Source organism: Lampetra fluviatilis, chromosome 12, assembly GCF_964198595.1.
Source record: "Lampetra fluviatilis chromosome 12, kcLamFluv1.1, whole genome shotgun sequence".
Classification (NCBI taxonomy): Eukaryota; Metazoa; Chordata; class Hyperoartia; order Petromyzontiformes; family Petromyzontidae; genus Lampetra; species Lampetra fluviatilis.
In genome coordinates, this window is record NC_136286.1 from 7319006 (window position 1) to 7346250 (window position 27245).

At 48.8% G+C, this 27245-nt stretch overlaps 1 protein-coding gene across 4 annotated transcripts; it reads left to right on the forward strand.

Annotated features, from left to right (window-relative positions):
* CHST15 (carbohydrate sulfotransferase 15) lies at positions 1-24811 on the forward strand. Of its 4 annotated transcripts, XM_078861542.1 has the most exons (10): positions 1-283; positions 4170-4373; positions 5543-5709; positions 14186-14782; positions 14939-15302; positions 16868-17011; positions 17587-17743; positions 20387-20543; positions 21409-21556; positions 23654-24811. In XM_078861542.1, exons 4-10 carry the CDS (start codon positions 14384-14386, stop codon positions 23839-23841), a joined length of 1557 nt encoding a protein of 518 aa, XP_078717668.1. In that variant the 5' UTR covers positions 1-283; positions 4170-4373; positions 5543-5709; positions 14186-14383; the 3' UTR covers positions 23842-24811. The 4 variants fall into 4 exon arrangements, with proteins under 4 accessions (XP_078717668.1, XP_078717667.1, XP_078717666.1 ...); XM_078861541.1 differs by lacking the exon at positions 4170-4373; XM_078861540.1 differs by lacking the exons at positions 4170-4373; positions 5543-5709.
* The last annotated feature ends 2434 nt before the right edge of the window (positions 24812-27245 follow it).

The window sequence follows — 27245 nt, forward strand, 5'->3', positions numbered from 1 at the left end:
TATTTTTGCTCCTCCTGCGCTTCCCCTCCCTCTTCTGCGCCCGTGTCTCCCCTCTCTCTCTCTCTCCCTCCCTTCCTCCATCTCTCCCTCCCCCGTCCCTCCCCTCTGTGCGCTCGGAGGGAGCCACCACGCATTGTGCGCACGCTCCCGCATAGCGCGCGTGGCCGTGAGTGCTTCATTGACTCCACAGTCTCGCTGCTGCCGCTGCTGCTACTGCTGCTATACCGTCCTACTCCTGCCTGGCATCGGTCCCCTGGCACAGCCACGGACTATACCCGCTTGAGTGAGTCCACCATCACCACCATCATCATCTCATCATCGCTGTCATAATCGCTTGTACATTTGCGGACTGATATTCGCAGTAGTTTTGGTGTATCGTACGCAAGGTACTTAGTTTGAGAGCGCGCACCCATCATTACACGTGTTGAATTAACCATCGTGGGTTATGCATGAGAACTCGAACTTTATTGCTGTGTGTGTATTTTGCAGCACGTGTGACTGGGGGTTGACCACCCTAGTCTTTAACGATATCTGTAACAGATCACGACAGGGGCTGGGGGAAAAAAAACGCGAGCGCGTGTGATGCGATTTAGTTTTGTTGGCCAATGTTCATTCTTCTTCGTCGGTAATCGCATGCCGCTGTGTTACGTGCAGACAGGCGCTTTGGTGAGCACAGGACAACAACAAAAATAACATCGCGAAGCGTTATTTGTACAATTGTGTTTCATCAATAAGTACAAACATTGAGCGCGCACGCCCGTGGCATTGGCACCACCGGATCTTCGTGAAGCGTTAAGCAGCTTTCAAGAACGACAGACCGATTCTTAAACTCGTAGGCTTGTTGCAATCTCGGGTGACGGCCCAATACGTACGGCAATGGTGTTGGTCACTCACCGCCTCATAAACTCATCACATTCGTCAGATACGCTGCCCTAAAATTAAAAACGATATGTAGTATTCGACGTTTCGGGTAATGACCCTACTTCACAGCAGAGAGGTGAAGAGCCATTGCCCGAAACTGCGCCCCCTCCTCCCCCCGCGAAAAAAAGACTGTACATAGATATCAGGCGACGTTTCGAGCAATGACCCTTCCTCATGGCAAGCAGATCGAGAAGGGCAATTGCCGAAAACGTTGCCTATTACGCGTATGTTTGTTTTTCTTTTAGGGCCACAGTGTTACCGAGGAATGTGTTGAGTTTGTGCCAGCTGTGCCTCTGTCGACTGGCAACGCAGTGTCGCGGAGACATTGTGAAGTAAATGCAGCACACTCGTTTGTTCACCTTTCATTGTATTCCATCGTGGGCGTGCGGACGCCGCACGCCGTTTACTGCGTCAGGAGATCACACACGGACGGAGTGAAATCACTTACCTTGCCACGCAGGTTGTGTCACCACGTTGCTGATAGTAATAGGAGATTTGAATCACGCGACCGGTCTCGAGAACAACATCGAGACAACTTGTTCTTGCTCGTGGTGGTGGGGGGGAGGGCCACGCAGTCAGTCAAGACCGTGACCTTTCACTTCCTCACAGCATGAGACACAATTTCCTCCTTGCTTTTCTTTTGCCCGAGTGTACGTGCGCCGCGCATGGGAGCGGTGGCGCAGCGATTAGCGCGCCGCGCGACGAACACGGCGGGGCTCAGGTTCGATTCCCGTGCACGGCCAACGCCGGCGACGATTGTCTGAACCGGTCCTGGGCCTCCTCTAAGTCGACTTAGCCTCAAATGAGTACCTGGTGCTGTCTGTAAACATCACCACTGGGGAGACAAAGGCGGCCAGGCATGGTGTTGGTCACTCACCCCCTCGTGCGCTGTGTCAGCTTTCATATGTGCTCGATAACAACAGCGCTTGTCTCAAAGATCTATCAAGGGTATACGGCGGGATCTTTGCCTTTTTGTGTGTGTTTGTGTGCCAGCGTTTGAGTCATGTCTCTCGGGCATTCGGCGCTGATTATCAATCGCTTGAATCAATTAGCGGCGTCCGCGTAAGAAGGGTTGACCTGTCGCCTTCTTGAATATCGTCAGTTCAGTGGGGGCTCCTGCCCCCCCCCTCCCAGCCACCCCAATAACAAATGACGTGCGCAATTGACTTTGGGGGCAAGAAGCTCCCTTATTCTTCCTTGAATTTCCCATGGCCATGAGAAATTATACGGCGAGAGTAAAATAAAACGAATGCATATTGTCAGCACAACGAGGCCGGTTGCTTTAAATAATGTATGATCAAAGGCTAGAGGGAGATTGCCGCCTTGTACCCAGACCCAGAGCACACACGCGCACACACGCAGCTCTCTTTTAACCGCATCACAGTGAGCACGCACACGCAAAGACACACACACACACGCGCATGCTTTTTAAAATTCTAAAATTGTGCAACTCTTGTTGTGTTGGGTTGGGAGAAGAAAAAAACACTAAAAGCAAGAGACGAACAGAAAAAAAAACCCAACAAGAAAACGCATTGACGTTACAAAGGCAGACAGAAGAGTGACCTCTCCCAACACGAGTCTCAATCTCCCCGTCGTCTTTTAATCATCACTCTGTTTGCAATTTCGTGAGTCTTGCGGTCGCCGCCGTGACGGATTAAGATTGCATTGTTGTTGCAAGCCTCGCGTGCCTTTCGCCCGCAAAACGATTTACAGCTTCTTGCAAAGCTTCGTGCGCTTTTTATATACGCCGTTCCATGCAGATGATGGAGTCGGTGGGTAGGTATATTGGGTTTGTCCCACACTACGCTCTTGTAATCGCTCAAGCTCTCTGCGATCCCAAATTGATTAAGGGCTCTTTAGTCCGCAGTGTAATTCGCTCACGCGCAACGCCGCGCGAGTTGTTTGGCACAAGTCGTTCGGAGATTGGGGGTGGCAGAGAAAAAAAATCCACAGGTACATACATTCCCCCTTGATTTTGTTCGACTGGGATTTTTTTGTTGTTTCGAGAGAAGCGCCGTGAATTGCATTTCAGACCGTTGACAGGTTGATTGCAATGGTAAGTGTTCCCAAGAGCCAAACAAACAGCCAGAGAGAAGAGAGAGAGTGAAAAAAAACATCAAGCAATGACATTGTCGTGGAAAATAGCGACGCATTTAATGGGGCTGGTAGTAGTTCTTTTTTTCTGAATGGCTTAATTAAATTTGTGTTCTGACTACTAACTCCGGGTGCTTTTAATATAGCACAATTATTCAACGAGAATTGCATTAAACGCCAAACATGAATGATGATGTGTCATTCTGTTTTTTTGTGCAAAAAAAATACGTTTCGTGGCAGCCTTATACCTGCGGCTTGATGCCCAGTGACAGATGACCTCTGCCTCTGTGATCTTCTGTGTCTCGTGATAAATCCCATATCATTGCCTGCATTGTCCCACAGGATGATCCCTTCCCTTCTCATTCCCCGCTTGCATTTTTTTTGGCTGCAGAATCATTTTTGTCACGTCTCCCAACTGACCCTCGGAGGATGTGATGTCTCACATATGACACTATCCTTTTCATCGTCATTTATAACAACCGAAATTTCTCGAGCTATAGCCTCCAAACACCTGTTCACTCTTCTTCGTATCGCACCAAGCAACCACAAAGTAACATCTTGTAATTCTGTATTCAAAATATGAACATAAACTTGGTCGTTAAATATACACTGGTGGAGTTGTCCCATTTGCTTCCCATACATTTTAAAATGCAGCAAATTATATTGTCGACGCTGCGTGTAAGGACACTTTGCATAAGCACACGCTTACAGCAACACACCCTTACATTATTTTACATGACAACTTCTGATACACGCAAATTACTTTGTATGTAAACACACACGGACTCTCTCTCAAGCTACGCCTACATCTTTTCTACGAACTTATGACAGAGTTGTGTACACGGTAATGCGCAATCACCCTTAAAATTCACTGTAACAGACGGTGCAGGAAATGCAATGTTGTTTTATCACGTTTTTTTTCGTTTATTTACTTCTAATTTTAGATCCATTGTGTGGGTGGATGTGCAGTGAAAACGTGTTGTAGAAGACAATCCAATTTGTGCTCGTTACAGTATGCACCTTTGTGGGCATGCCATCCTGGGTCTTTGTGTGGATTTCAAATGTTGCGCTGTGTTGTGTGGGTGGCCGTGATGGAGACACCCTCCCTTTGAATGCACATGCTGCGGAGTATGGCCCCACATTTGTTCTCTCAGGCTGCAGAGGAGGATGTTGGTTTTGGATGACTGCCCCTTGATATTCGTGGCAGTGGAATGGGGTCAGCATTACCAAATTTGCCAGAAGAGCGAGAGGATTAACCGTGATTACGACATGCTGACTCTTGGCACGTGTGCATTAATACCGAGCGATGGGCAGAATGTATGAATCGATGAGAACTGCACACAGACAACTTCTGAAAGGTAGAATATGAAATGTTACAGTTCACACAATTAGAGATTATACTGACTACTCCGTATGCACTGCTTGTTTGAAAATTAGTGCAAGAAGAAGCACTGGTATATAAATCATCCTTTTGGCCTCTTATTTTGGAGCTGCATATCAGAAATAGTGGCGTCGTGATTGTCACATTGCGCTGTTAGATTGGTGATCCGAGTTTGAATCCTGGACACGGCTAACATCAGCGGTGGGTGATATCTCAACCGGTCCTGGGCTCTCCTTTCACCAACTTGCACTGACCGGCGTGGTGATGTATTTAAAAAAATCAAGGTCGACCTTCAATTAACCTCCCTGACTATAATGGCATGGGGTGGCCTTCATCCAGCAATGGATTGGTGAAGGGCTATACATAGATAGAACATAGGTAATTGGCACTATAACAATGCAACACCATAGATTACATCTACTTATGCAATTTAATCAAATATGCATTTTTTGGGGTTAAGAGTAACCATTAGTACAGAAATTGCTTTTTTATAGCACTGGAAAGCATGGAAGTATTTGTGGGCAGCGATGGATTCGCATATATATCTATTTTTCTGGAACGTATAATTTTCCTTGAAATGAAAACGGGTGGTAATGTGAGTAATTGTATTCATGTTAATACATATTCAAAGAATGGGATCATAACGTGGTACAGCTCGCTCGGCTTACAATGTCTATTGATGTATGTAATTTACTGTGGAGCTGTTTAATAAAGGGTGCAGCTGTTCCTTCCTGCCAGGTCACGGTGTAGTTTATGCATTTCATTTGATTTTAAGCAAATTTAATATCAACCATACATTTCCAAATGAGCAAAATTCATTAGATTTTTTGTTAATACGTGCCACCAAAAATCAATGCTGCATTATGGAAAATCCTGCTTTAATGCATTCATTATTTTCAACGTTAGTATTCCTATTTTCAAACTGCAAATGCCATTATTTTTTTTTATAATCATTGCTTTAGAAACATTCGTAACAATTTTTTTTGTCCTGCAGCAGATTGGCTCTGTTTATTAAAATTCTCGTCACTGTTTTGATGCATATCTGACCCCCCTTGACCTTCTGCATTCCCCACCACCCACCACCCTTTGGCTGTCCAGGCATGAGGGCAGCATGCCATTAAACGCCTGACACTTCCCCTTTCCTAGCTCTTACGTCTCGAACCTCCCCACCTCTCACTGGGAGCAGCCGGCCGCCTCTCTGAGCCAAGGGGCTGTGTGCGATTAAAAACCAGCGAGGGCATTGCGGATGTGGTCAAAGGAACCCCGGGTCTGGGAACCACCTCCGCTGGCTGCCGACAAAAAGGCTGACTTCGGTGAGGCCCTACTCCAGGCGGGATGATTTAGGGCAGGTGCTTGGCAACGTTATGAGGTCACTTTATGGTTGATTTGTCAAGGGAGGTATGCACTCGGCGAGCTGCTGTGTGTCCACGGCGTGCGTTTATTAGAAACATAATGTACGGAAATATTGCGTCTATGTTTTTTCAGGGTATTGTTTGCCTAGAGCGTTGTAATACGCACGCCGCGCATTGCCGCTGTGCACACAGATGCATGCGCACACATGCGCATGAGAGAGAGGGTGTCAAATCTCTGTTTGAGAATGATGTTATTATAAAGTGACACAATGCTATTATTTTTGTGTATGGTCAACTAAAATCAGTTAATGTTGCGATATGTATATTCTTTTTTATTTTAGCACATGTTTATTTAATGTGAGAATTTAAATTAAACCACATATAATTTAGCTTCACCCTAGAATATTTTAAATATATATTTTTTCCAATTTTTCCATATAAAATGCTAATTCGTAATGGTCCAAGAGTGTTAAATATTGCAGAGCCTAGCTGCCTTGAATTGTTAATAATCTGCCATTTGCAAATTGCTTATGTCTGCCTGTACATTGGGTGGTGTTTAAAAATTGTGACTTATACTTGCGTTGGTCAATAGGTCAGAAAAATACAGTCTTGGCCTAATTTGAAAAGTGCTAATCGAACTACAAATATAATTCTACACGTCACGATCATTTTAACGTATCCTTGCACCACGAGTAACTTGGAATGACCGTTGTTCACTTTTAATTAAATTGTGCACGGTGGGACTTGGCTATTCCCCGCCATGAGTGTCCTCGGTTTGTAATAACGCGTTAAAGGACATCAAACAAACCACTGTAATAGTCAGTGCATGCAAATCACCATCTCCTAATAACATATTACACCCTCATATGACAATATTCATACCATGGCTGGAGTGCAGTGGTTAGCACACTGCGCTTTGAACATGGTGATCTTGCCTTGATTCCCTGCCACGGTGAACATCAGTGACGAGTGATATTCTGAGTTCTCCATTGCCCCCACTCCCCCTTCCCACTTACCTTCACTAGCCACACTGACCAGCATGGTCCAACAACCCCTCTGCTTTGCCATGTGTATCATACACGTGAAGTACCGGTGAAGACGCTGGACAACCAGGTTGAGGCACACGTATATTTATTTCAGCTTATCGGTACAGGACAACACTAGAGGGGGTAGCGGCCCCCTCACCCGGATAACTGGGGATACCCCCTAGCTAATCTCACCTATCCCCAAGTCCTCCTCTAACGAGCTAGGGGAGGCTAACTGGCCCGACACTGGTGAGTCGGGCTACGGTCTCCGGAGTCCCAGGGTCTAACCCTGGTTCACGGAACCACGCCTCTGGCTCGCTCCTCTGCAGCCCTGACAAGGGCGGCGTCGAGGGGAGTCCAGGGCTCTAGCTAGAGGATCTTCACTCTTCCTCCTTCGTTCCCAGACTGAGCCCCGAGCTCTCTTTGTCCTCCCCCTTTATACCCCCCATCAGGATCACAACCCCCCAGGCTGCCTGATGCGGACGTCGCTGCGGGCACCCCCCCCGTGTACTCCCGTAACTCCGCCCACTGTGTTTGTTACCCATTGGATCGTATGCACTTACAGCCCTCCCGTAACAGCCCTACATCACCCCCCCCATTACAGCTCGCAGCCGTCCCGGCTGCAACAATTCCAAATAAAGGAACAATTACCCCTCGACCCCGTGTGTGCCTCATTTTTTCAACAAAATGCAAATAGCAGAACAACAACAAGAACAACAACCATACCCCCGAAGGGAATGTCCGACGCACCCCCCCCCCTGCATAAATACGAAATCCGTAAGCACGTATGTACAACTAGCCAGGAACTCCCCCATCACACACAGCACACCCACGACACACAACGCACCCACAACACACACACCGCGCCCACACAACACAACACACTCAGTGTGCAAGGAGCACACCACCGACGCAGCATACAGTAACCATGACACGTGAAGGAAAATAAATAAGAAAAGTTTTTTTTTTTTCTTTTTCTTCCTGCTGTATATTATAAGAGTCTGCGCATTTTAGCGCGCGTCCTTGCCGCAGGCCCGTCACACGGGGCAACCCCGGACGGCGGACCATCCGGTGGCGGCTGTCCCATTCGAGGTGAGGTCGCGATTGAAGTCGCGCGACTGTCGGCATCACCCGTGGGGGTTCCAGGGCGTGAGCCCGTCACTCCCGGTACACCTGTGGGTGGGACAGCCGGCAACACATCAGGCGAGAGCAGCGACGGACCCTCCGAGTCGGTCGACCCCCCACATGCTTGGCCTCGCGTGCGTGGCGTGGGCCCCCGCACCGCAACAAACGGCTTCAGCCTAGAGGGGTGTACAAACCACCGGCGCCTCCCCCATTGGATTCGAACGCACTGAGGCCTCAAAACCTCAATAACCTCGACGGGGCCCCGCCACGGGCGTACGAGTTTAGAGGAGGTCGCGAGTGGTACCTGGGGACAGTGCAGCCATGCCCTGTCCCCCGGCTTCCACTGCAGCACGTGCGCGCGAGCCAGTCTGAGGCGCTCGTTCGCCTTCTGACGCCTGTCAGAATTTAGCCTCGCCGCATCCCGCGCCTCAGTCAGTTTGTCAAGGTTAAATTTAACGTGATCGTCCAATTTAGATTTGCCCAGCGGCACGTGGATCTGCAACTGTGCCCGAACAGGTGGGTCGGGTTCGCGGCCATACATAAGAAAGAAAGGTGAAAACCCCGTCGCAGCATGGGGAGCCAATCTGTATGCCGCTAGAACCCCTTGAATTTGTAAGTCCCAATCAGCCTGTGAGTCCGAAACTTGCTGCGACAACATAGACGTGATGGTGCGATGCAGACGCTCGACCATCCCGTCCGTTTGCGGGTGATAGGGGGAGGTTCGAATTTTTTTCGTTCCCAGGAGATCACAGACTTGTTTTAGGAGTTTCCCCGAAAAATTTCTACCCTGGTCGGTCAACAACCGCTCCGGGGCACCTTTGTCCATGACATAACCTTGGACAAAGGCGTCGACGATGGCTGCTGCCGACTGATTCGCCAGGGGCCAGGCCATAGGCCAGCGCGTAAAATATTCGACCCCAGTAAGCAAATATTTATTTCCCCTGGAGGTGGCGGGGAATGGCCCCAGAATATCCAGTGCGACCAGTTCATTTATTCTGGAGACCTGGATGGATTGTAAGGGCGGGTTCGACTCCCGTGCCGGTGGTTTGCGCTGCGCACACTGAGGGCATGCCGCCAACAGATCAGCAACATCCCTTGTCATACCCGGCCAAAAAAAATTCAGCTGAAGCAAGGCGAGTGTTTTCTGGGTACCTAGGTGGAGGAGGCGCTCATGAGCAGCCCACACCACCTTACCTCGTAGGCCAGAAGGGACCACCAGCCGGTGACGCTGGGATTTCCCGTCCCAATGCATAAGCAAGCCCGCATGGGTTTCCCATGCGTCGGCATGACCCGTCACACGCCCCCTCTCCCCGGCGCGACGACGCAACGCGAGGAGGGAGGCATCCTCCAACTGGAGGCGCCCCCATTCATCAACGGGCAATCCAAGCAGGGAATCTCTCCCCTGTTCGGCGATATCAATGGGGACTACCGTTTCATCGTCGGCGGCCGCCGCCAGGACCGGAACCATCACGTCCCCCACTGGCTTGCAACGCCCCGACCCCAGGAGACATGCGCATTCGGAGGCGGTTGGCATCCGTGACAGAGCGTCAGCGTTGGTGTGGCGAACGCCCTTACGATAAGTGGTTTCAAAACTGAAATCCTGGAGGACCTCCAGCCATCGGGACAATTGTCCCGATGGCTGTTGAACCTTCAGGGCGTACTGCAGTGCCGCATGATCTGTGCGGACGGTGAAATGCCGACCGTACAGATATGGGCGATACTGTTGGATGAAATAGACAATTGCCAACAGTTCCCTACGGGTGACACAATATCTTTGCTCCGTTGGAGACAACACCCGACTGCCGTACGCGACCACCCGTTCCACGCCGTCAACCACCTGGGAAAGCACGCCTCCAATACCCGTGTTGCTCGCGTCGGTATCGAGCAAAAACGGCCTCGAAAAATCTGGGTAAATCAAGGGAGGAGCCTTCACCAGCGCGTCCCGAAGGGAGCAGAAAGCAGCTTCCTCATCCTGACCCCAGTGGAACCGAACCCCTTTAGATGTTAACGCGTGTAGGGGTTTGGCAATTGTTGCAAAATTAGCGACGAAGCGTCGGTAATATGATGCGAAGCCAATAAAACTCCTGACCTCTCCCACCGAGGTGGGAGTCGGCCAGGAGCTGACACACTGCGTTTTGGCGGGATCGGTAGCAATACCCGAGCGCCCTACGATGTGCCCCAAATAACGCACCGACTCGCGTAACAAATGGCATTTTTGGGGCTTAAATTTCAAATTAGCAGCCCGCATCTTTAGGAAAACCGCCCGCAACCTCTGGAGATGTTCATCAAAAGTTTTACCAAAGACAATAACGTCATCCAAATAAATCAGGCACGATTCCCATTGCAATCCAGCCAAAACCAATTCCATCAATCGCTGGAAAGTTGCCGGCGCTGAGTGTAAGCCCATCGGCAACCGGTTGAATTGGAACAGGCCGTGCGGTGTACGGAAAGCAGTTTTAGGCTTAGAATCATCGTCCAGAGGAAGCTGCCAGAATCCCGAAAGTAAATCTAGTGTGGAGAAGAATCGCGCTCCCGCCAAAGCGTCCAGCGATTCGTCCATCCGTGGGAGCGGGTATGCGTCGGCAACCGAAATTTTATTAAGGCGCCGAAAATCCACGCAAAACCGCAACGAGCCGTCCTGCTTTTTAACCAGGACGATCGGCGCTCCCCACGGGCTGGTGGAGGGAGAAATGATGTCGGCGGCTAACATGTCATCAACAGCCGATTTGACATGGTCCTTTTCGGCGGGACTTAACCGAAACGGATTTTGGCGAATTGGCGCGCTGTCACCCGTGTCAATATGGTGACGCAGCAGGTGAGTGCAACCCAAATCATATTTATCACGACTGAAAACGTCGGAAAATTCCCTCAGTAGCGTTCTAAGCTGTTGGCGCTCTGAATTTGTCAGGTCCGTCGATCCCGCACAAAGCGCGTCGATCCACCCTTCATCGCTGTCCGAATGTGGGAGCATCCGGGAAGCAGTGCCAACGTGGTTCGCGACAGGTTCCTCGCAGGGCATTGGCGTCGCGTGAGCGAGCACCGTCCCTTGAGGAACCACCACCGTCTGCGATCCCACATTTAGGACCGCGATGAAAGGGTCCCCGTCCCCTCTTACGACGGTCTGGGCCGGAATCAAATGAGGCCCATTAACCCCGGCCCTAGACGGTCCCAGCAAAACACCCTGATCCCCTATGCCCTTAGCGAAGGGCTTACGAAGTTTCAGAGGCACTAGCATTTGAGCTCCCGGCGGCACACGAACAGTTTCAACGACGAACGCCGGTACCGTCGCGAACGCCGACCGAGCCGCCGCAGGGGATGGCAGGAACGCCATGCGCCGCCCCGATGGAAGCTCAATGCATCCTTGGTCGATCAAAATACGAATGGGCATTTTACCTAAGAAATCCGTCCCCAGCAGGCACGGAACCGCCAGCGAGGAGGAAACGAAAATCGGCCCCGACAATTTGATGTCCCCAATAGAAATTTGCGCTCGAATCTGTCCCATGATGCCGAGAGAGCCCCCGTTAGCGGCATAGAATGGGACGTTAACCGGCAGTAAAGGCCGGCTTTGTACGGGCAGAATATTGTAAATTAATTCCGAAATGATTGTCGCCGATGCCCCCGTATCGACCAAGATGCGTACTTCTACCCCGTCAATGTGTCCGACTACGGCCGACGACCCTGACGACGCGGCTACCACGCGATGGGCCAACACGGACCACTGTTTGGGCTCGATTTGAGTCCCCGCAGTGATCCGCGTTGGCCCCTCGCAACGCGACATCGGCCCCCCGTTTGTTGTGGTGCGAGAGCGTGCAACGGGTAGGTGCTTTGGCCAAACATGTGTGGTGCCGCGACTCGCCGGGTCATGTTGCTGGAGCTTGGGAGGAGGAGGCCCGGCGTCCCGTCGAGCCGTCGTCCCGCGCTGTCGAGGAGAGCGGCACCCCGAGGCGACGTGGCCCCGGACGCCGCAGTTGAAACACCGCGGGAGCCCCGGTGGAGACGACGGGCGGTTGAAACGGCTTGACCCGTCCCGGGCCGACCGTACTTCTTGCGCCTGTTGCCGTCGATGGTCGACGGCGAAGAGCTCCTCCGTCGGAAGGGTGGCTGCCGCCACCGCACGCCCTGCCGATGCCCTGCTGGCTTTCCGCCGCAGGGACAGAAGGTTGGCGTGAAGGAGGCGCGCCGCCTGAAGAGAGGTCATCTCGGCGTCCTCCTGTGCGACGACAGCGATGTCCAGGTCGTCTGCCAGGAGGAGTATTTTCTCCGTGACCATCGCGTCCACGCCATCGTCGTCCATACGGGGAAAAGCCGTCTTAGCCAGCGCTAGGAGGCTCGTCCTGTATGCCAGGGGCGACTCCTTCTCACCCCGCTTGCGCTCGTAGAACCGCTCTCTGCATTCCGCTGAAGGTCCATAGACCCCGGCCAGCAGCTGTAGTGCCTTCGGCAGAGTAGACCGCTTCTCTTTCGGCGCCGATGTGAGGGCGGCGAGCGCGTCTGCGTCGAGGAGCGCCGGCAGCGCGCAGAGGGCTTCATCGTCGGACCACCTTGCCATTTCTTGGTGGGCGATGAAGCGTCGCTGGAAGCCGCCCCAGTCGCCCTCTGCACCAACAAATTCTTTCAGCGGAGGCAGCCGTTGTTGTAGCGCAGCGTTCGCCTTGGACGTCTGTAGGCTGCTATCCCCGGGACTCGGCTGTGCGTCGGCGCGAATGGCAGATGGAATCGCCTGTCGCGGATGTGATGACGCTCCCTCCGCTGGAGATGACGCAGCTGTCCCAGCGAGAGCGGTGTCGGACCCAAGGTTGAGCCCGGCCACGCCCTCCGCAGCTGCCGTGACGATGGCGGGAAATTCGAAGTTTGAGTTTTCAGAAATGGCGGGAAGGCGCTCAGGTTGACGACTCCCCTCGCCCCGTGGTGGACCACCAGCCCCCAGCCGCGTGATGTTTTCCAGCGTGGCGGCAGCGGCGTACAGTAGCTCCGCCAGTCTCTCGTGAGCCAGCCGTAGCGCGTCTGGCTGCGGCCCCTCTTCATGCCGATGCCCCGGTAGGAACGCGTCGGCCCCCGGCTGCGCCATGTCTTGGTGAGCCGCCTCGGGCTCAACGACTTCAGCAGTGTCCTCCTCCGGTACTCTGGCTCGAGCTGTCTGACGTGTTTCCATGTCCGTAGTACTTCTGACACCAGATGAAGTACCGGTGAAGACGCTGGACAACCAGGTTGAGGCACACGTATATTTATTTCAGCTTATCGGTACAGGACAACACTAGAGGGGGTAGCGGCCCCCTCACCCGGATAACTGGGGATACCCCCTAGCTAATCTCACCTATCCCCAAGTCCTCCTCTAACGAGCTAGGGGAGGCTAACTGGCCCGACACTGGTGAGTCGGGCTACGGTCTCCGGAGTCCCAGGGTCTAACCCTGGTTCACGGAACCACGCCTCTGGCTCGCTCCTCTGCAGCCCTGACAAGGGCGGCGTCGAGGGGAGTCCAGGGCTCTAGCTAGAGGATCTTCACTCTTCCTCCTTCGTTCCCAGACTGAGCCCCGAGCTCTCTTTGTCCTCCCCCTTTATACCCCCCATCAGGATCACAACCCCCCAGGCTGCCTGATGCGGACGTCGCTGCGGGCACCCCCCCCGTGTACTCCCGTAACTCCGCCCACTGTGTTTGTTACCCATTGGATCGTATGCACTTACAGCCCTCCCGTAACAGCCCTACACACGCAGTGTATACTTTGGCAAAATCAGGCGATTATGTACTCGCATCAGGGTTAACATTTGCAAAATGCAATAATGATTACCTGCAAATTACTTAATGGGGATTATGCATGACAATCATCGCCCCTCGCTACTTGCAGGCCGGGTTCTGAGTCACCTTGTGCCGAACACAGGGAGAGCTGCCACCAGGGGTGCCCTGTGATGTAAAGCGCTTTGAGACGCCCCGCTGTATATACGGCTCTGTATCAAAAACAAATCATTATTATTTGAATGAATATTATGAATTAGTATTCCTGCAATAATTTCGTTAGGGGTCATATGTGTGCTTCGTATAATAAATTGTGAACGTTACAAAAAGTCGCGATGTTGCGGACACGCTGATGGAACTCTAGAATTGACTTAATAGCACTATAGTGAACAGAGATTAAAATTACACTTTCCTCTAATGGGTTTCTCAAAGCAAGCACTTATTAGTAAACTTGGTTTGCTGTGGTGTCAGATACTTCAGACATAATGATGTCTGGAATGCCTCCTTTTTTTAAAACGTTGTTTATTCCTGTCCCTTCTCGTTTTTTGTCTTGCAGATCATGCAACAATGAATTTCACCAACGTAACGAGGATGGATCGAGATGACGAATGTTGATGAGAACAATCCAATTCCCAATCGCAAAGTATTAGTGGCATTTACACATGTCGTACACATTTAATGCTAATTGCTGGTGTGTCACAGTGGCTGCGCAGGCCCATGCGAGCATTAACCAATTACCCTTCTAGCAGAATTGATGGAATCATATGTGCAGTGTCCGTCACAAAATGGAAACAGCATCGCGATGCGTGGAAACCTCTGCATAAAACGAGTATGCTTCATGTTGTCAGCGCTCGTGTGCATCTGGATTTTGTTGGCATCATACCCTCTCAGTGGGAAGAACGGATTGTCCATTTTCTCTCTCCTAAATCAAAATCGACATTTTGTAATCAACGAGCACCACAGCGACACCACCGTCCCACCGTGCTCTTTAGCAGCTGATCAACAACAGGGTGCCCCTGCTGCTGGCAACAGCCGGCGGATTAACTTCAAAGACATTCATTTTGTCGTGACCTTTGATAATTATACTCAGGATATTGTTTATACTGCACGAAAGCTGCCGAATAAGGAAGAACTCTTGAGATACGCGAGGAAGGTAATTTTCCAAACAACAACAGCAGCATCATCATCATACCCAAACCTGTAGATTTACAGCCTTGGTGGCTTAAATTTGAGCCGTTGTATTTGGCTTCATTTAACATTTTTTGTGTGTTTTTAAATATATATAACATTTTGAACCTTCCCTCTGCAGACATTTTCTTCCGCCCCCAGCGACTTCCTGCTGAACTTCAAAAACCCGTGCTGGTGGCAGCCGTACGATCGGAGCACGGGCAGTGGCAGTGGCGGCAGTGGCAGCAAGAACCCGTACATCACCAACGTCTACTACGTCCTCGCCGTTCACCTGCGACCGTTCTTCCGCCAGCTCTTTCAGACATTCGACAGGCACCTGCTGCAGCAGGGCAAGCGCCTGTACAGGATGCGCTGCCTGCCTTACTTCTACATCATCGGGCAGCCCAAATGCGGGACGACGGACCTCTACGAGCGCCTCAAGATGCACCCAGAGGTGACGTTTGCGATACGGAAGGAGCCACACTGGTGGTCGAGAAACCAATACGGTGAGCACGTGCTTTCGTTGCCTCCTTTTTTCTCCTGTTGTAGTTGTCGAGGGTGCGATTGACCAGTTGTGCCGGACTTGTAATCGTGGGGTCGCTGGTTCGATTTGATTTGATGTTCCGGTTGCGGCAGTTGAAACAACGGGTGAGTTTCTTAAATCCTGTCCGCCTCCGGGGTGATATGTGGGCATGCGTGTGTGTGTTTTGAACTTCTTTTGCACCGTATGTAGTCAACCGTGCTAATCGGAGGTGCAGGGGAAGTAAAACAAATTAAGCACAAAAAGCAGTTCTGAAGAAACGAGTTTTAAAATACATTTTGTAATCAACAAAATGGATACTCCTTCCTCGCCAAAGACATCTGGCCAGGGTGGAATAATAGGCCAATTACCTCCTATAGAGGCTCTGTTGAGCACTATCTCTGTGGTGGCCCTTTTGCCAGAGGTGATTTGACCGATAAGTTGCAGGGCTGCATCTTTACCGTTTACGTCGAGGCTACTGCAAGTATCCCTGAGCCAGAGAATCACTTTTTATGTCAAACGCTCTGACATGTAGTAATTTTAATGTCTTCCTCGCGTTCCCTCCTGTCTCCGAGTGCATTGCTGTGCCTCGAGACGTCACGACGTTGCGGGAGCGTCGCATATCCTCGTTGTTGTTACAGCGAGGGGAGTGGCAGCAGGGGGGCTGCCACACTTTGTAAGTTGGCGTTGTGCGATGAGTGAATGGTTCCCGGTGGTTAGTGGTTCGATTACAGATAGGATCCACCGAGCTCTTCCCCCCACTTCGTTTGTGTGTTAAACTTCTTTCGCACCCTACATAGCCAACCGTGCTAATCGGAGGTGCGAGGGAATGGCAACAAACTAAACACAGAAAGCAGCTCGAGAGAAATTAGTTTTCAATCTAGATTAAAAAGTGCATACCTCCAGTGGCTTCCTCATATAGGAAGGAAGAGCATTCTAGATGACCACAGAAGGCCATCTGAAAGCGTGCGATGCAGTGACCGTCTGTGTTTAATGGCTACTTTGTTGTGGATAAGAGACAGCTGAATGAACACCTCCCCAATCCGACACCACCCCTCGCGATAACGATATACAAAAATCCGCTTGCAACTGACTCAGTAATGACCCTGCTGTTGGTTCGTGCGATTACGGTGCATTTAAAGGATTCGTCATCAGCATAATCAGCTATTACATCACCTTGCCGACGGGAGAAAAATGTGGACTAACAAAATAACTGCACGGTGAATATTTTGTCCCACATTTTGTGGGACCCTCTAGGCCTTATTAAGAAATGTTGGGGGTGTCACCCCCACGACTCCCACTGTGGCTGCAGCCCCAGGCTGGCAGAGCTGTAATATAAAACACGGCAGGAGCGGTGGTAGCAACCATTCTTTTTGAATTCACAAGAAGTGTCACGCCTATACTTTATTAAGTGTACGTTTGCATCGTCATGTGCGAAACTTGCTTGTAAGGGTTTTGTTCGATCGCATAAATGTGTCGCTTTTATCGGTGCTGTTTTTTTCGAATATTTTTATGTATGTGTGTGTGTGCGTGCGTATGTGCTGCTTACAGGGTACGTAAATAAGCACGATCTTCCAAACATGCAGTACAAGTGCACATTTGAAGATTACTTGGATCTGTTTGACAATGCAACGCGCCGAATCAAAGACACTTTTACCGAAGAAAACGGATATACGTACCACAGAATCATTAATGGTAAAGCCACGCTCATAGTAGCAATGCATTGCAATTGAGACGCCTTGCAGGGTCGTTTTAACATACCACGCGCACAGAATTTTTTATGACCGAAAAGTCAATATGAATTTTATTCTAACCTAAGTGATTCTTTACATCTATGCGACATATGTGGATCACATTCTCGAGACACCTACATTATAATAGTGATCATTTACATTTGTAAGGTGCATTAAATCCGTAGCTCCCAATGCACTAAGTTACATTCCAAGATTGGGATACCATTTTTTTTTTACTTTATTCGTGTGCGTATATATATGTAAAAAAAAAAATCTCAATTCTATCTCGATTGTGCTATCAGCCTCATGTCACGAACAAACGCAACCTTTCGTGTTTGAGAACAGCCGACAGAATAGAATATCACAGAACTTCCTCCGAGATCTGCGCATTTTGATGCTCTCCATATTTTGTCGAAAGCAACCGGAGATTTTGTTTGTTCATCTACACAAATGCATCGTTTTTTTTCATGATAATCTCCAGATGTATTTTCTGCTACCAAGAATGCAGAAATAAACGCTAACGTTTGGCTATTCCAGGGGAAGCCAGTGCTTCTACAATGTGGGATAACAATGCATGGGAAACTGCATTTGGAAACACATCAGATGGAGAACCGCCGTTTCTGGTCCAGGATTTCATCCATGCGGTGCAGCCCGAAGCCAAACTCATAGTAATGCTGAGGAATCCCACGGAAAGGTAATTCCTTGCAGCTGAGAGATCATTACTCCAATGTGTGCCGCTAGTTACCATCATGTCCTATGTATGTGTGTGTGTGTACGTGTTGAACTTCTTTCGAAGCGTACATAGCCAACCGTGCTCGTCGGAGGTGCTGGGGAAGGAGAACAAACTGAACACAAAAAGCAGTTCTAAAGAAATGTAGTCTTCATTCTAGATTTAAAAGTGCATAGCTATAGTGGCTTCCTAATATCGGAAGAAAGAGCGTTCCAGACGGCCGCAGAAGTGCATCTGAAAGAACGCAATGCAGTAAGTGTCTTTGTTCGATTGCTAGCCATGATCTATTCACTGCTGGATTAAGGCATTCCCAATCGTTTGTCATCTCTCACAATCTCAGGTTGCAATTATCTATCTAGATTTTGCACGCACGTTTATTCAATAGAAGTGCCCTGCCCAAGCAAACTTACTATTCTTAACAGGCAAAAATTATTTATTTAATGTGTATGTGCTTTAAACCATGTGTTCATCTTCCTCCGTTTCGGTGTAGCTCCAAGCATCCGGCTATTCATGCAGAGCTGTTTTTTACCATCACGTGTAATATGGGAACGTTAATCACAGCCCCTTGTAAATGACCATCCACTACTAAAGACCTCCCCACACCGTTGGTCATGGGGGTTGTTTGACCAAGGGCACCGTGGTGGCGAAATGTTAACCACCTCGCCAGGTATACAGGAGGTCGTGGGATCTATCTCGACCCTGAAAACTGTATATTTGGAGTTTGCATGTTCTCCCCGTGGTCGCGTGGATTTTCTCCGGGTCCTCCCGTTTTTACCTCCACATTTAGAAACGTGCGTTTAGAGTACTTGGCTGCTATGCGTTTTCACGTGATAAGCCACTTCGTCGAGCTTTCATTTGTACTCTTTGGTTCTTTCGGTAAAGTCATGTAGGTAGAAAGAAAATACAATAAAACAAATCACGACGTTTCGATCGCAACACGAGCAATCCTCATCAGTTGGAACAACCACAGCAAGACAAATGCTGAAGTAGGCGAGAGAGCTACCGTGGCAAGAGGTTATATAGGTAAGAAAGGGGGGAGGAGCAAGGGGGGAGAGAGAGAGAGGGGGGTAGGGGAATGGGGCTGCGTGAGCGTTTGGGGGAGAAGAAGTGAGGCTGGGAGAGTAGGCGGGGATAAGAAGTGGGAAGCTGAGCGTGGGACACGGGGGGAAAGTAACTCGGAAAACTCTACTATGATGGAAACAACCACAACCAGTTAAGGCTTTACCTGGTTAATAACATCCTTCCAAAGATTGCTCAATTTGTATCATTTGTAGCCAGGTCACTTCTGAAAAAAAAGCTGCATAGCTCAGTGGGCCTTCCCTGGTTGAATGAAACATTGTTAGTGATAGTTTATTTCATGACACTGGTCAGTGTGGGCTGATGAATTAGTGTGGGGAGGCTCCCAGGACCAGTTCAGATATCACTCACCACTGATGTTAACCGTGGCTGGGAATCAACTTCAGGAAGTTGTGTTGACAGTGTAGGCACTGACCACTATATCACCGTTCCATTTCCTTACCAGTGATTGGTTTTAATGTGTGATTTTTCCAGACTGTGTTCTCTGTGATTGTTGCTCAGGCTGTATCTCGTACACTTATATTGCAATTACAAAACAGTGCATGCAATGGCGGAGCCAGGATTTTCAGGTAGGGGAATTCCTCCAGCAATGAAAAATGATAGTTGTTAGTAAGTAAGGACTCGTCCCTTGCTTTTTATTCGACGCGTGAGCGGCGATGGCGCAGCCATCGATCGAGGGTCGAATTCGAACCGTGTGTGATCGACATCGCGCTCGCTGAAGGTGTTTGCCTTCAGGGAAGTCGTGTACTGTATACACAACTGCGCACAATTATGTGAGTCACTAATAACTGCTTGGCCGTTACTTATTGCCAATTATGGACTCAGAGTATTGTCCTATCATCTCATAGAGTCCCTGCTACACAGTGGCAGTGGGGGTCGCAAAATTCCGATTTATTAATAATAAACCGCAATGATCCGATGGAAATTCGGGATTTAGATCGAATCATGGGGGGGGGGGGGGGGCACGTGCCACCCCACCCCCACTGGCTCCGCCAGTGACTGTGCATGGGATGATATGGAATGTCATAAATGCCCAAATGAAGTAATCTCACATTATTGTTTAAGTTCGAAGCCCATGTTACGCTTCATGTATACTCCATCATATACATGTATGTACAGTATATGAGTGCAATGTTTATGACCAGACCACCCTCCAGAATGCCCCTATCTCTTCGGATCTCAGAAGCTATGTAGGATTCAGCCTGGATAGTTCATGGATGGGCGATCAACATGCATTCACATTCTTACAGGCTATGGGGCTATGCGGTGAGCATCGGAGGGCAATGCACAAACTTCCATTGTTCTGCTATACTTCTATGTTCCTGTGTCTATACTCACCACCGTCACCGACCCGTTGTGACTAGCGTGGGTAAGTATGGCCAAAATAGACCCCACGACCCTCGCAGAGTGGGGAGGCCTCCTGTGCAGTAGTTGTTGACTGAGCGCTGCACGTTGTTACACATTGACGCGGACGCTATACTAATGGCGTTCATTATAATCACATGTAATGGTTTTGTTTGTCCTTTTCAGGCTGTATTCAGATTACTTATACTTCATGGAGACGAACAAGTCAGCGGAGGCATTCCATGAGAAAGTCGTGGAGTCTGTGGAGCTATTTTTGGCATGTGCACAATCCATCTCGTTCAGGGCGTGCTTATACAACTATGACCTCAGCCTCGCCATGCCGGTACCTGCAATTTCTCTACAGGTTCCACGAATGTGTTTTAATTTTTAGCACGGTATGTTGGGCCTTGCCAAACTTAAATGAGTATATATATTTTTAAAAAATATTGTTTTCAAAATAAACTTTAAAATAGCCAAAGGATTTTGTTTTCTCTCACATTGCTGCAATGATGTGTAATTATTAGTATGCTAATTTTATTACATTTACATTGGTGTTCATTGCACTGTTTTTTTTCATGGCCTCTCAAAAAGCTTCGGTTCTAAATGTCCCCGAATTTTTTTCCCCTAAAATATTTTGCTCATCCTCGTGCGTGCACGTGCAGTGCTGCAGTCAGAATCACCATTAATGTCATTCCAGTGAGCGTGATAATAAGGTGCACTGTCCCATCGGTCCGCAGAAAGCCAACTCCCATGTGGCACTCTTCACAAGACCAGGCTGTCGAATGCTGTCGTGGACACATTAATTTATTAAAATAATTATTTGAAGTGATTTGTCAGTCCACTGCTGAATGGTCACCTCCCCATGCCATGTTGCTCACGGGGTTTTGTTTCGTTATACTTAACCGCACTGGTCAGTGCAGATTGGTGAAGTGGGAGGAAAATGGCTTAGGATGATTTCAGATATCATTGGCCAATGATGTTAGCCATGGTCGGTATTTGAACTGAAGACGCAGAGTTCATAGCGCAGAGCACAAACTGCTGCACCACCACTCCCCCTTATGAATGCATTAAAAAAACATACAAAACAGCACAATAAAAACACATACTCTATTATACTGCACACAGCATAATAGAGTATGCTGCAGCCTGGAATGCAGGGTTCTGCAGGGAGCATTGTGAACGGGACGCGATTGTGTGTGCCTTTACAGGTGCGGCTGAGGATAGGCTTCTACGTGGTATACCTGCTGGAGTGGCTGAGCGTTTTCAGGCAGGACCAGGTCCTCATCCTCAAGCTGGAGGACCACGCTCGGCATCCGAGCGTCACGATGGAGAAGGTCTTTTCTTTCCTGGGGCTCGGTGAGTCCACCCCCATGTTCATGTGGGCGCTGAGAATTATTTGCTTGTACAACGACGACGATCGTGACCAACTGAGTTACGTACACTTACAGGTATTGGTCAATCCACTGCTGGATGAGGACCCCCTCCGCACATGCAGTGCTCGACATAGAGGTTGTTTTGACTACGTTTCACGGCGCCGGTCAGCGCCGGTCGGTAAAGGAGGAACCATGAGCGGTTCGGATGTCGCTCGCTACTGTTACTCGTAACCAGGAATCACACGTAGGTATCCAGGTTTAAAGCGTGATTATTGTGCTCACCGCCACACCACCGCTACATCTTGGCTGAGTGAGTGATTGATGCAAATTATAATGATGCTCTGCAAGGATATTTAAGGTGAAATTTGGCCCAAATGTATAATTCAGTCTTCTTATAACTAAAAATGTCCGAAAGCCAAAATTTTCAATTTGGTTGCCCAAAAATGATGGTCCAGAGGTTAGTTGTTTCATTCATTGGGCAGCGTCAGGTTAATGTCCTACTTTACTTGACTGCACACGCTAAACACTTAATAATATATGATCCCCATCTTCGGTGAACCAAGTAATTTGCCTTTTATGAGATGTGATACTTAAGCAAATGGAATGCAAGCAAAGTTTTCATTAAAATGTTTTATCTCCGTGATGTGATTGTGTAAATGCGTGCATGAGAGGTTTGGGTCGAGTGGATATTGCACTGTGGCCCGAGTTCAATTCTCGGTCACGGTTAACAGTAGTGGTGAGCAATATCAGAACTGGTCTTGAGCCTACTCAGCCTTAAATGAGTACTTGGTGTGGCCCATCTAACATCAGCACTGGGGAGACAAAGGCGGTCAGGTTTTGTATATGCTGCCCCCATGACCCCCTCGTGTGTTGTGCTGGCCTTAATGGCTATCCTGTAACAGCACTTGCTGTAACAATCGGCAGAAGGCTATACGGGAGATCTTTATTTTCGCCTTTTAGGCATAAGACTGATCAAATGCGCGGTCATTATTTTTTTGGCACTAACGATGCTAAGCAATTCATCGCAGAACATTTAAACATTGTACGCATGTCCTAACAAACGGAGGCGTGCAGCTGAACCGCAAACACATAAAATGTGAAACTGAAAATAAAGATTATACATAATGCGAGAATACTTTTCTTCTTGTTCTCTCTGGATCTTCAGGTGATTAAACATGATTTCAGAGAATGTGCTGTTCTTTTGCCATCACAGCCTATTTCTGGAGTGTTACAAATTATCTTGCTTGGCCCATTGTTTATGCATCGTCAGTGGATGCTGCCGTGGTTGTAATGGTTACCACACTGCATTTGGAATCTTAGAGTGCACCGGTTCGATTTCATACCCAGGTGTGGCAGTTGAAAAAACAAGTTCATCAAATCTCCTCCACCACCCTTCCATCCACCCTCGAGTATAAATGGGTACATCACACTGAGTCAATCGACAGTCTGCTTGTGGTGGGGTGAAGTGTGGGTACTCCCACTTGTGTGCACGTATGTTGACCTTATTTTGCACCGTACGTAGCCAACCATGTTAATCAGAGCTGCGGGGGAAGGACAATAAACTAAATACAAAAAGCAGTTCTAAAGAATTTCGATTTAAAGCTTTCGTGACTGCAGGGATTCATCTTCTTGGTTCTTTCGGTAAAGTCACGTGACTTTACCAAAAGAACCAAGAAGACAGTTCTAAAGAAATTAGTTGTCAATCCTGATTTCAAATTTGCGTAGCTCCAGCAACTTCCTAATACCGGAAGGAGCATTCCAGACGGTCGCAGACATTCTGAAAGTGCCACGCGACGCAGTAACCATCTTTGTTCAATGGCTAGCCGTGATCTTTACACTCGTGCATGAAGGCATTCCCAAACCTTCGTCAATCTCTCACAATCTTCCAAGATTTCTGGCAAGCGTGGAAGACGAGGCCAAATACCTCCTGGAGAGGATCTCTGGCATTCCCTTAGTGGAGGCACTTCTTACTGACAGCAGTGGTGGGGGGCATTAATTGCACAGCTGCGCCTTTGCCTTTGACGTGTTGTCGCAATGTTTGATGTTTCTTCCTCCTCCTCCTCCTCCCTCCCTCCTCCAGGGGCAGTACCCAAGCACATCGAGGCAGCAATGTTCGCGAGCCCGCCGTACAACTCGAGGCGTCTGTCTGACAAAATCCTGGGTCCCATGCTGCCGGCCACGAGGCTGATCCTTAATGCCGTGTATGCCCCCTTCAACAAGAAACTGGCAGAGCTCCAAAACGATAACTCTTTCCTATGGGAAAACTGATGTGAAAAAAAAAACTTTAGCTTTTTTGAGCTAAACGATGGTTTAATGGTTATTGAATTTTTTCTTTCTTTTAAATATGATTACGAAAAAAAAGCACTACTCTCGCAAGTCTACTGTGCGGTGGCGTAGCTGATGAGTGTGCAGGCAGTGCAACAGCATCGGGGACCATTGGCCTGAGGGGCCCACATGTCGGGCTGCCAAGAGAGGGTGGAGGGCAGTTGCATCGGGCTCCCAATTTCTAAAACTATACGAAACATATTTTTTTATATTACCACATAAGGCCCACTGAGCTATATAGCTCTTTTTCAGAAGCGACCCGACCACAAATTAAAGCTCAATGAATTGGCCTATCACTACGTGGAAATATACCGCAGCCACAAACTAATAAACGCATGTCGATTTTAAATGTGGAGGGAAAACCCGGAGGACGTGGAGAAAATCTACTGCGACCACGGTGAGAAGATGCAAACTCCAAATATACAGCAGGCATCAGGGGTCAGGATCGAACCCACGAACCCACGACCTCCTGCTTACCATGCGAGGTAGTGAACATCATTCCAACTGCGCTACACGTCTGCTACTGTGTAAATACAGCATGGTTCATCGGTCATTAACTTTTTGTTACCTGTTGGGATATGTTCTTATTCTTTATTACACTTGTGCTTGCACTATTGGAACACGATTCCTTTGAAATGCTTTTTTGTTCAAGTTGTTAGAAGAAGTTAATGCAATGTTGATAATTGGCGAGTGCAAAAAGGAGAAGTATTCTCTTCATTGTTTGACAGTTGAGGTTGATTGTTTTGTATTGAGATGTATTTATTGTGGGATCGTGAGCCTGCAGTGCCTTTTGGGGGATTGTTGTGTACTTGTGACCACGAGAAGCAGGCTTGTAATGCGGCGTGGCTTGTCCAAATCCCTGTGCCACCAACTGTGTAACATTCAGCTCTTCAAATAAATCGTCCCTTGCCTATTTCATTGCATGTGCTCACATTCAACGATTCATCATCACCAACATCATTGGTAATATACAACCCTTTTACAATTCACTGATGGATGAAGGCCTCCCGACGTCGAATCGGTCGTGGAGGTTACGTGACAACTCTCACCGCGCTGAACAACAAGGGGTGGGGGGAGTGGGGGTCGGGGGTGGGGGCTCATGGCTGGCTCAGGTTCAGATAAAACTCGCTACTGATGTGAGCTGTGGATGGGAATTAAACACTGGTCGCTGGATGCATAGCTCAGCGAACTACCCATCGCACCACCACCGCTCCACCAATCATCATCATTACTGTGTTATAAAACAAAATGATCAGTGAATATTTTAATGTTTCATCCCGTTCGCAACTGTTAATGATATTTTCCTTCCCCTGCACTTCAAACCTGTCCCACGTGACCGAACTTTCGAATCACCAACCAGAAAAAAAAGACTGCAGTGTTCCTTCAGCTTCAGCTGTCCATAACGCCGCCTCCTCTTCGACCGCTTTGCGTGTCGAACCCTGCACACTGTGGCGTAGCTACAGAGGGTGTAGGGGGTGAAACTGCACCGGGGCCCATGGACCAGAGGGCCCCACCTCAGGCAATGAGCTATGAAGAGGAGGGGGGGGTGAAATTTGATCGGAGGCCTCCATTTCATTCATTAAACTAAACCTTTAAACTAAACATTTGTATTTATACTGGTAGGAACCTCCTGGTTACACCAGCCCACAGGGGATTATTGTGTCCGTCGTGCAGGGAGGGGCTGGGTGGGGATGGGAGGGTGGGGAGGGGCTGGGTGGGTAGGGGCTGGGTGGGTAGGGTGGCGCTGGGTGGGGGGTGGGGCTGGATGGGGAGGGGCTGGTCACCCCGTGGTGCCCTTATAAAACTCAACGTTTAACCGACTCACGCCGGCTTGTGCCCGCCCTCTCAGTCGGGCATATTTGCGGAATACACCACGCCGCCGTTGACCCTGGCCATTGACCGAGCAACCCAACGTTCCTACCAGCTCCCTCCGCAGGAATGTGTTTTAACCAGCTTAAGGCTCACTGAGCTATGTGGCTCTTTTTCAAAAGCGACCTGGTCAAAAATTCTACTTCAACGAAGTGGCTTATGTGAAAATGTATTGCAGCCAAATACTCTAAACGCATGTTTCTAAATGAGGGAACAACCGGAGGACCCGGAGAAAAATCCACGCGACCACAGGGAGAACATGCGAACAGGCGTTAGGGTCAGGATCGAACCCACAACCTCCTGTACACCAGGTGAGCTAGTTAACATCTCGCTACCGTGTCAATATGTTATTTGCACAATGGCTCGTGCCAACCACATTGCACCACTGGGCTGTGCGTGGTCTTGTTTTGTTTTTGTTGATCATCTGAAAGGTCAGGATGTCCCCGCTTGTGTGCCTGCGAAGTGTACCAACATGCACGGAGGACACATGGGAAATGTGCTGATGAAATGGTTACTGTGATTTGTTTTAATCAGGGAGGATAAATGAATTTAATTACTGTGGTTTCATTACCTTGCGTGACACGCTCCATAAAGTACCGGCACGCTGTGGTATGCAAGCAGCGTGATAAAATCTGAAAAGTAAAATATTCGTTTTCCTTCATTTCATTAAAAATTAAACTTTGTTTACTTCCTGATACAAAACATAATGCATTGGAAGGTGTACATAGGAGACAATATCCTGCTTTGAGAACAGGATATTAAAAGTTTGAGCAGATTTGTAGTTATTTATTTTCAATATAGAATCCCCCGCAACTTCCATGCACATATTTTATGTTTAATGCATGAGAATGAGGCTTCTAAGTAAAACCTTACGGTGCATCTGACCGACTTTTAATAACATTTCTAAAGCCTGTATGCTCTCCTTATTCTTGCCGAATTGAAAAGAAACACACATTGTATTACTTATGTTGTTTTTGAAAGGCTTAATGAACACAATATCTCAGCCAGCCATTGTACCATCAGCATATCAATCACCTCCGGTGAAAGCTGTAGGAAGCCAATTGTAATTAGCATTTGTTTTATTCCTTGGCAATATAGTAGAAGATAACTTGCCAATAATACCCGAGTAGGCGTTTGGCTCCATGCCTGATCTGAGCCCTGTGTTCTGCTGTCAGAGTGCCAAGCAGGCTAGAGGACGATGAGACTCATTGTAGCAGCAGCGCCTCCTCCCAATGCACGGAATGGAAAGCCAAGGTCGAGGTGAACCCATTTATGAACGTGAAAATTTGCCTTGGAACACGCTGCACTCAAAAGAGAATGGCTCTCGGCTTTGTTCTCGTCAATGATGTGGACAATATACAGCCCCTTTTGTCAAACCACTTCTGGAGGAGAATCTGCCTCACGCCGCGTGGGTCGTGGGTGTCATACGAACACAGCTCGCTGGTCAGTCCAACGTTGAGATTTGTCCTCCGCTCAAC

Excerpts from the sequence above, each read along its gene's own strand:
- CHST15 (XM_078861542.1), top strand. The coding sequence starts at position 14,384 with ATGGAATCATATGTGCAGTGTCCGTCACAAAATGGAAACAGCATCGCG. Across the intron at positions 15,303-16,867 it reads GTGGTCGAGAAACCAATACG|GGTACGTAAATAAGCACGAT; the intron begins GTGAGCACGTGC and ends TGCTGCTTACAG. Across the intron at positions 21,557-23,653 it reads CTTTTCTTTCCTGGGGCTCG|GGGCAGTACCCAAGCACATC; the intron begins GTGAGTCCACCC and ends TCCCTCCTCCAG.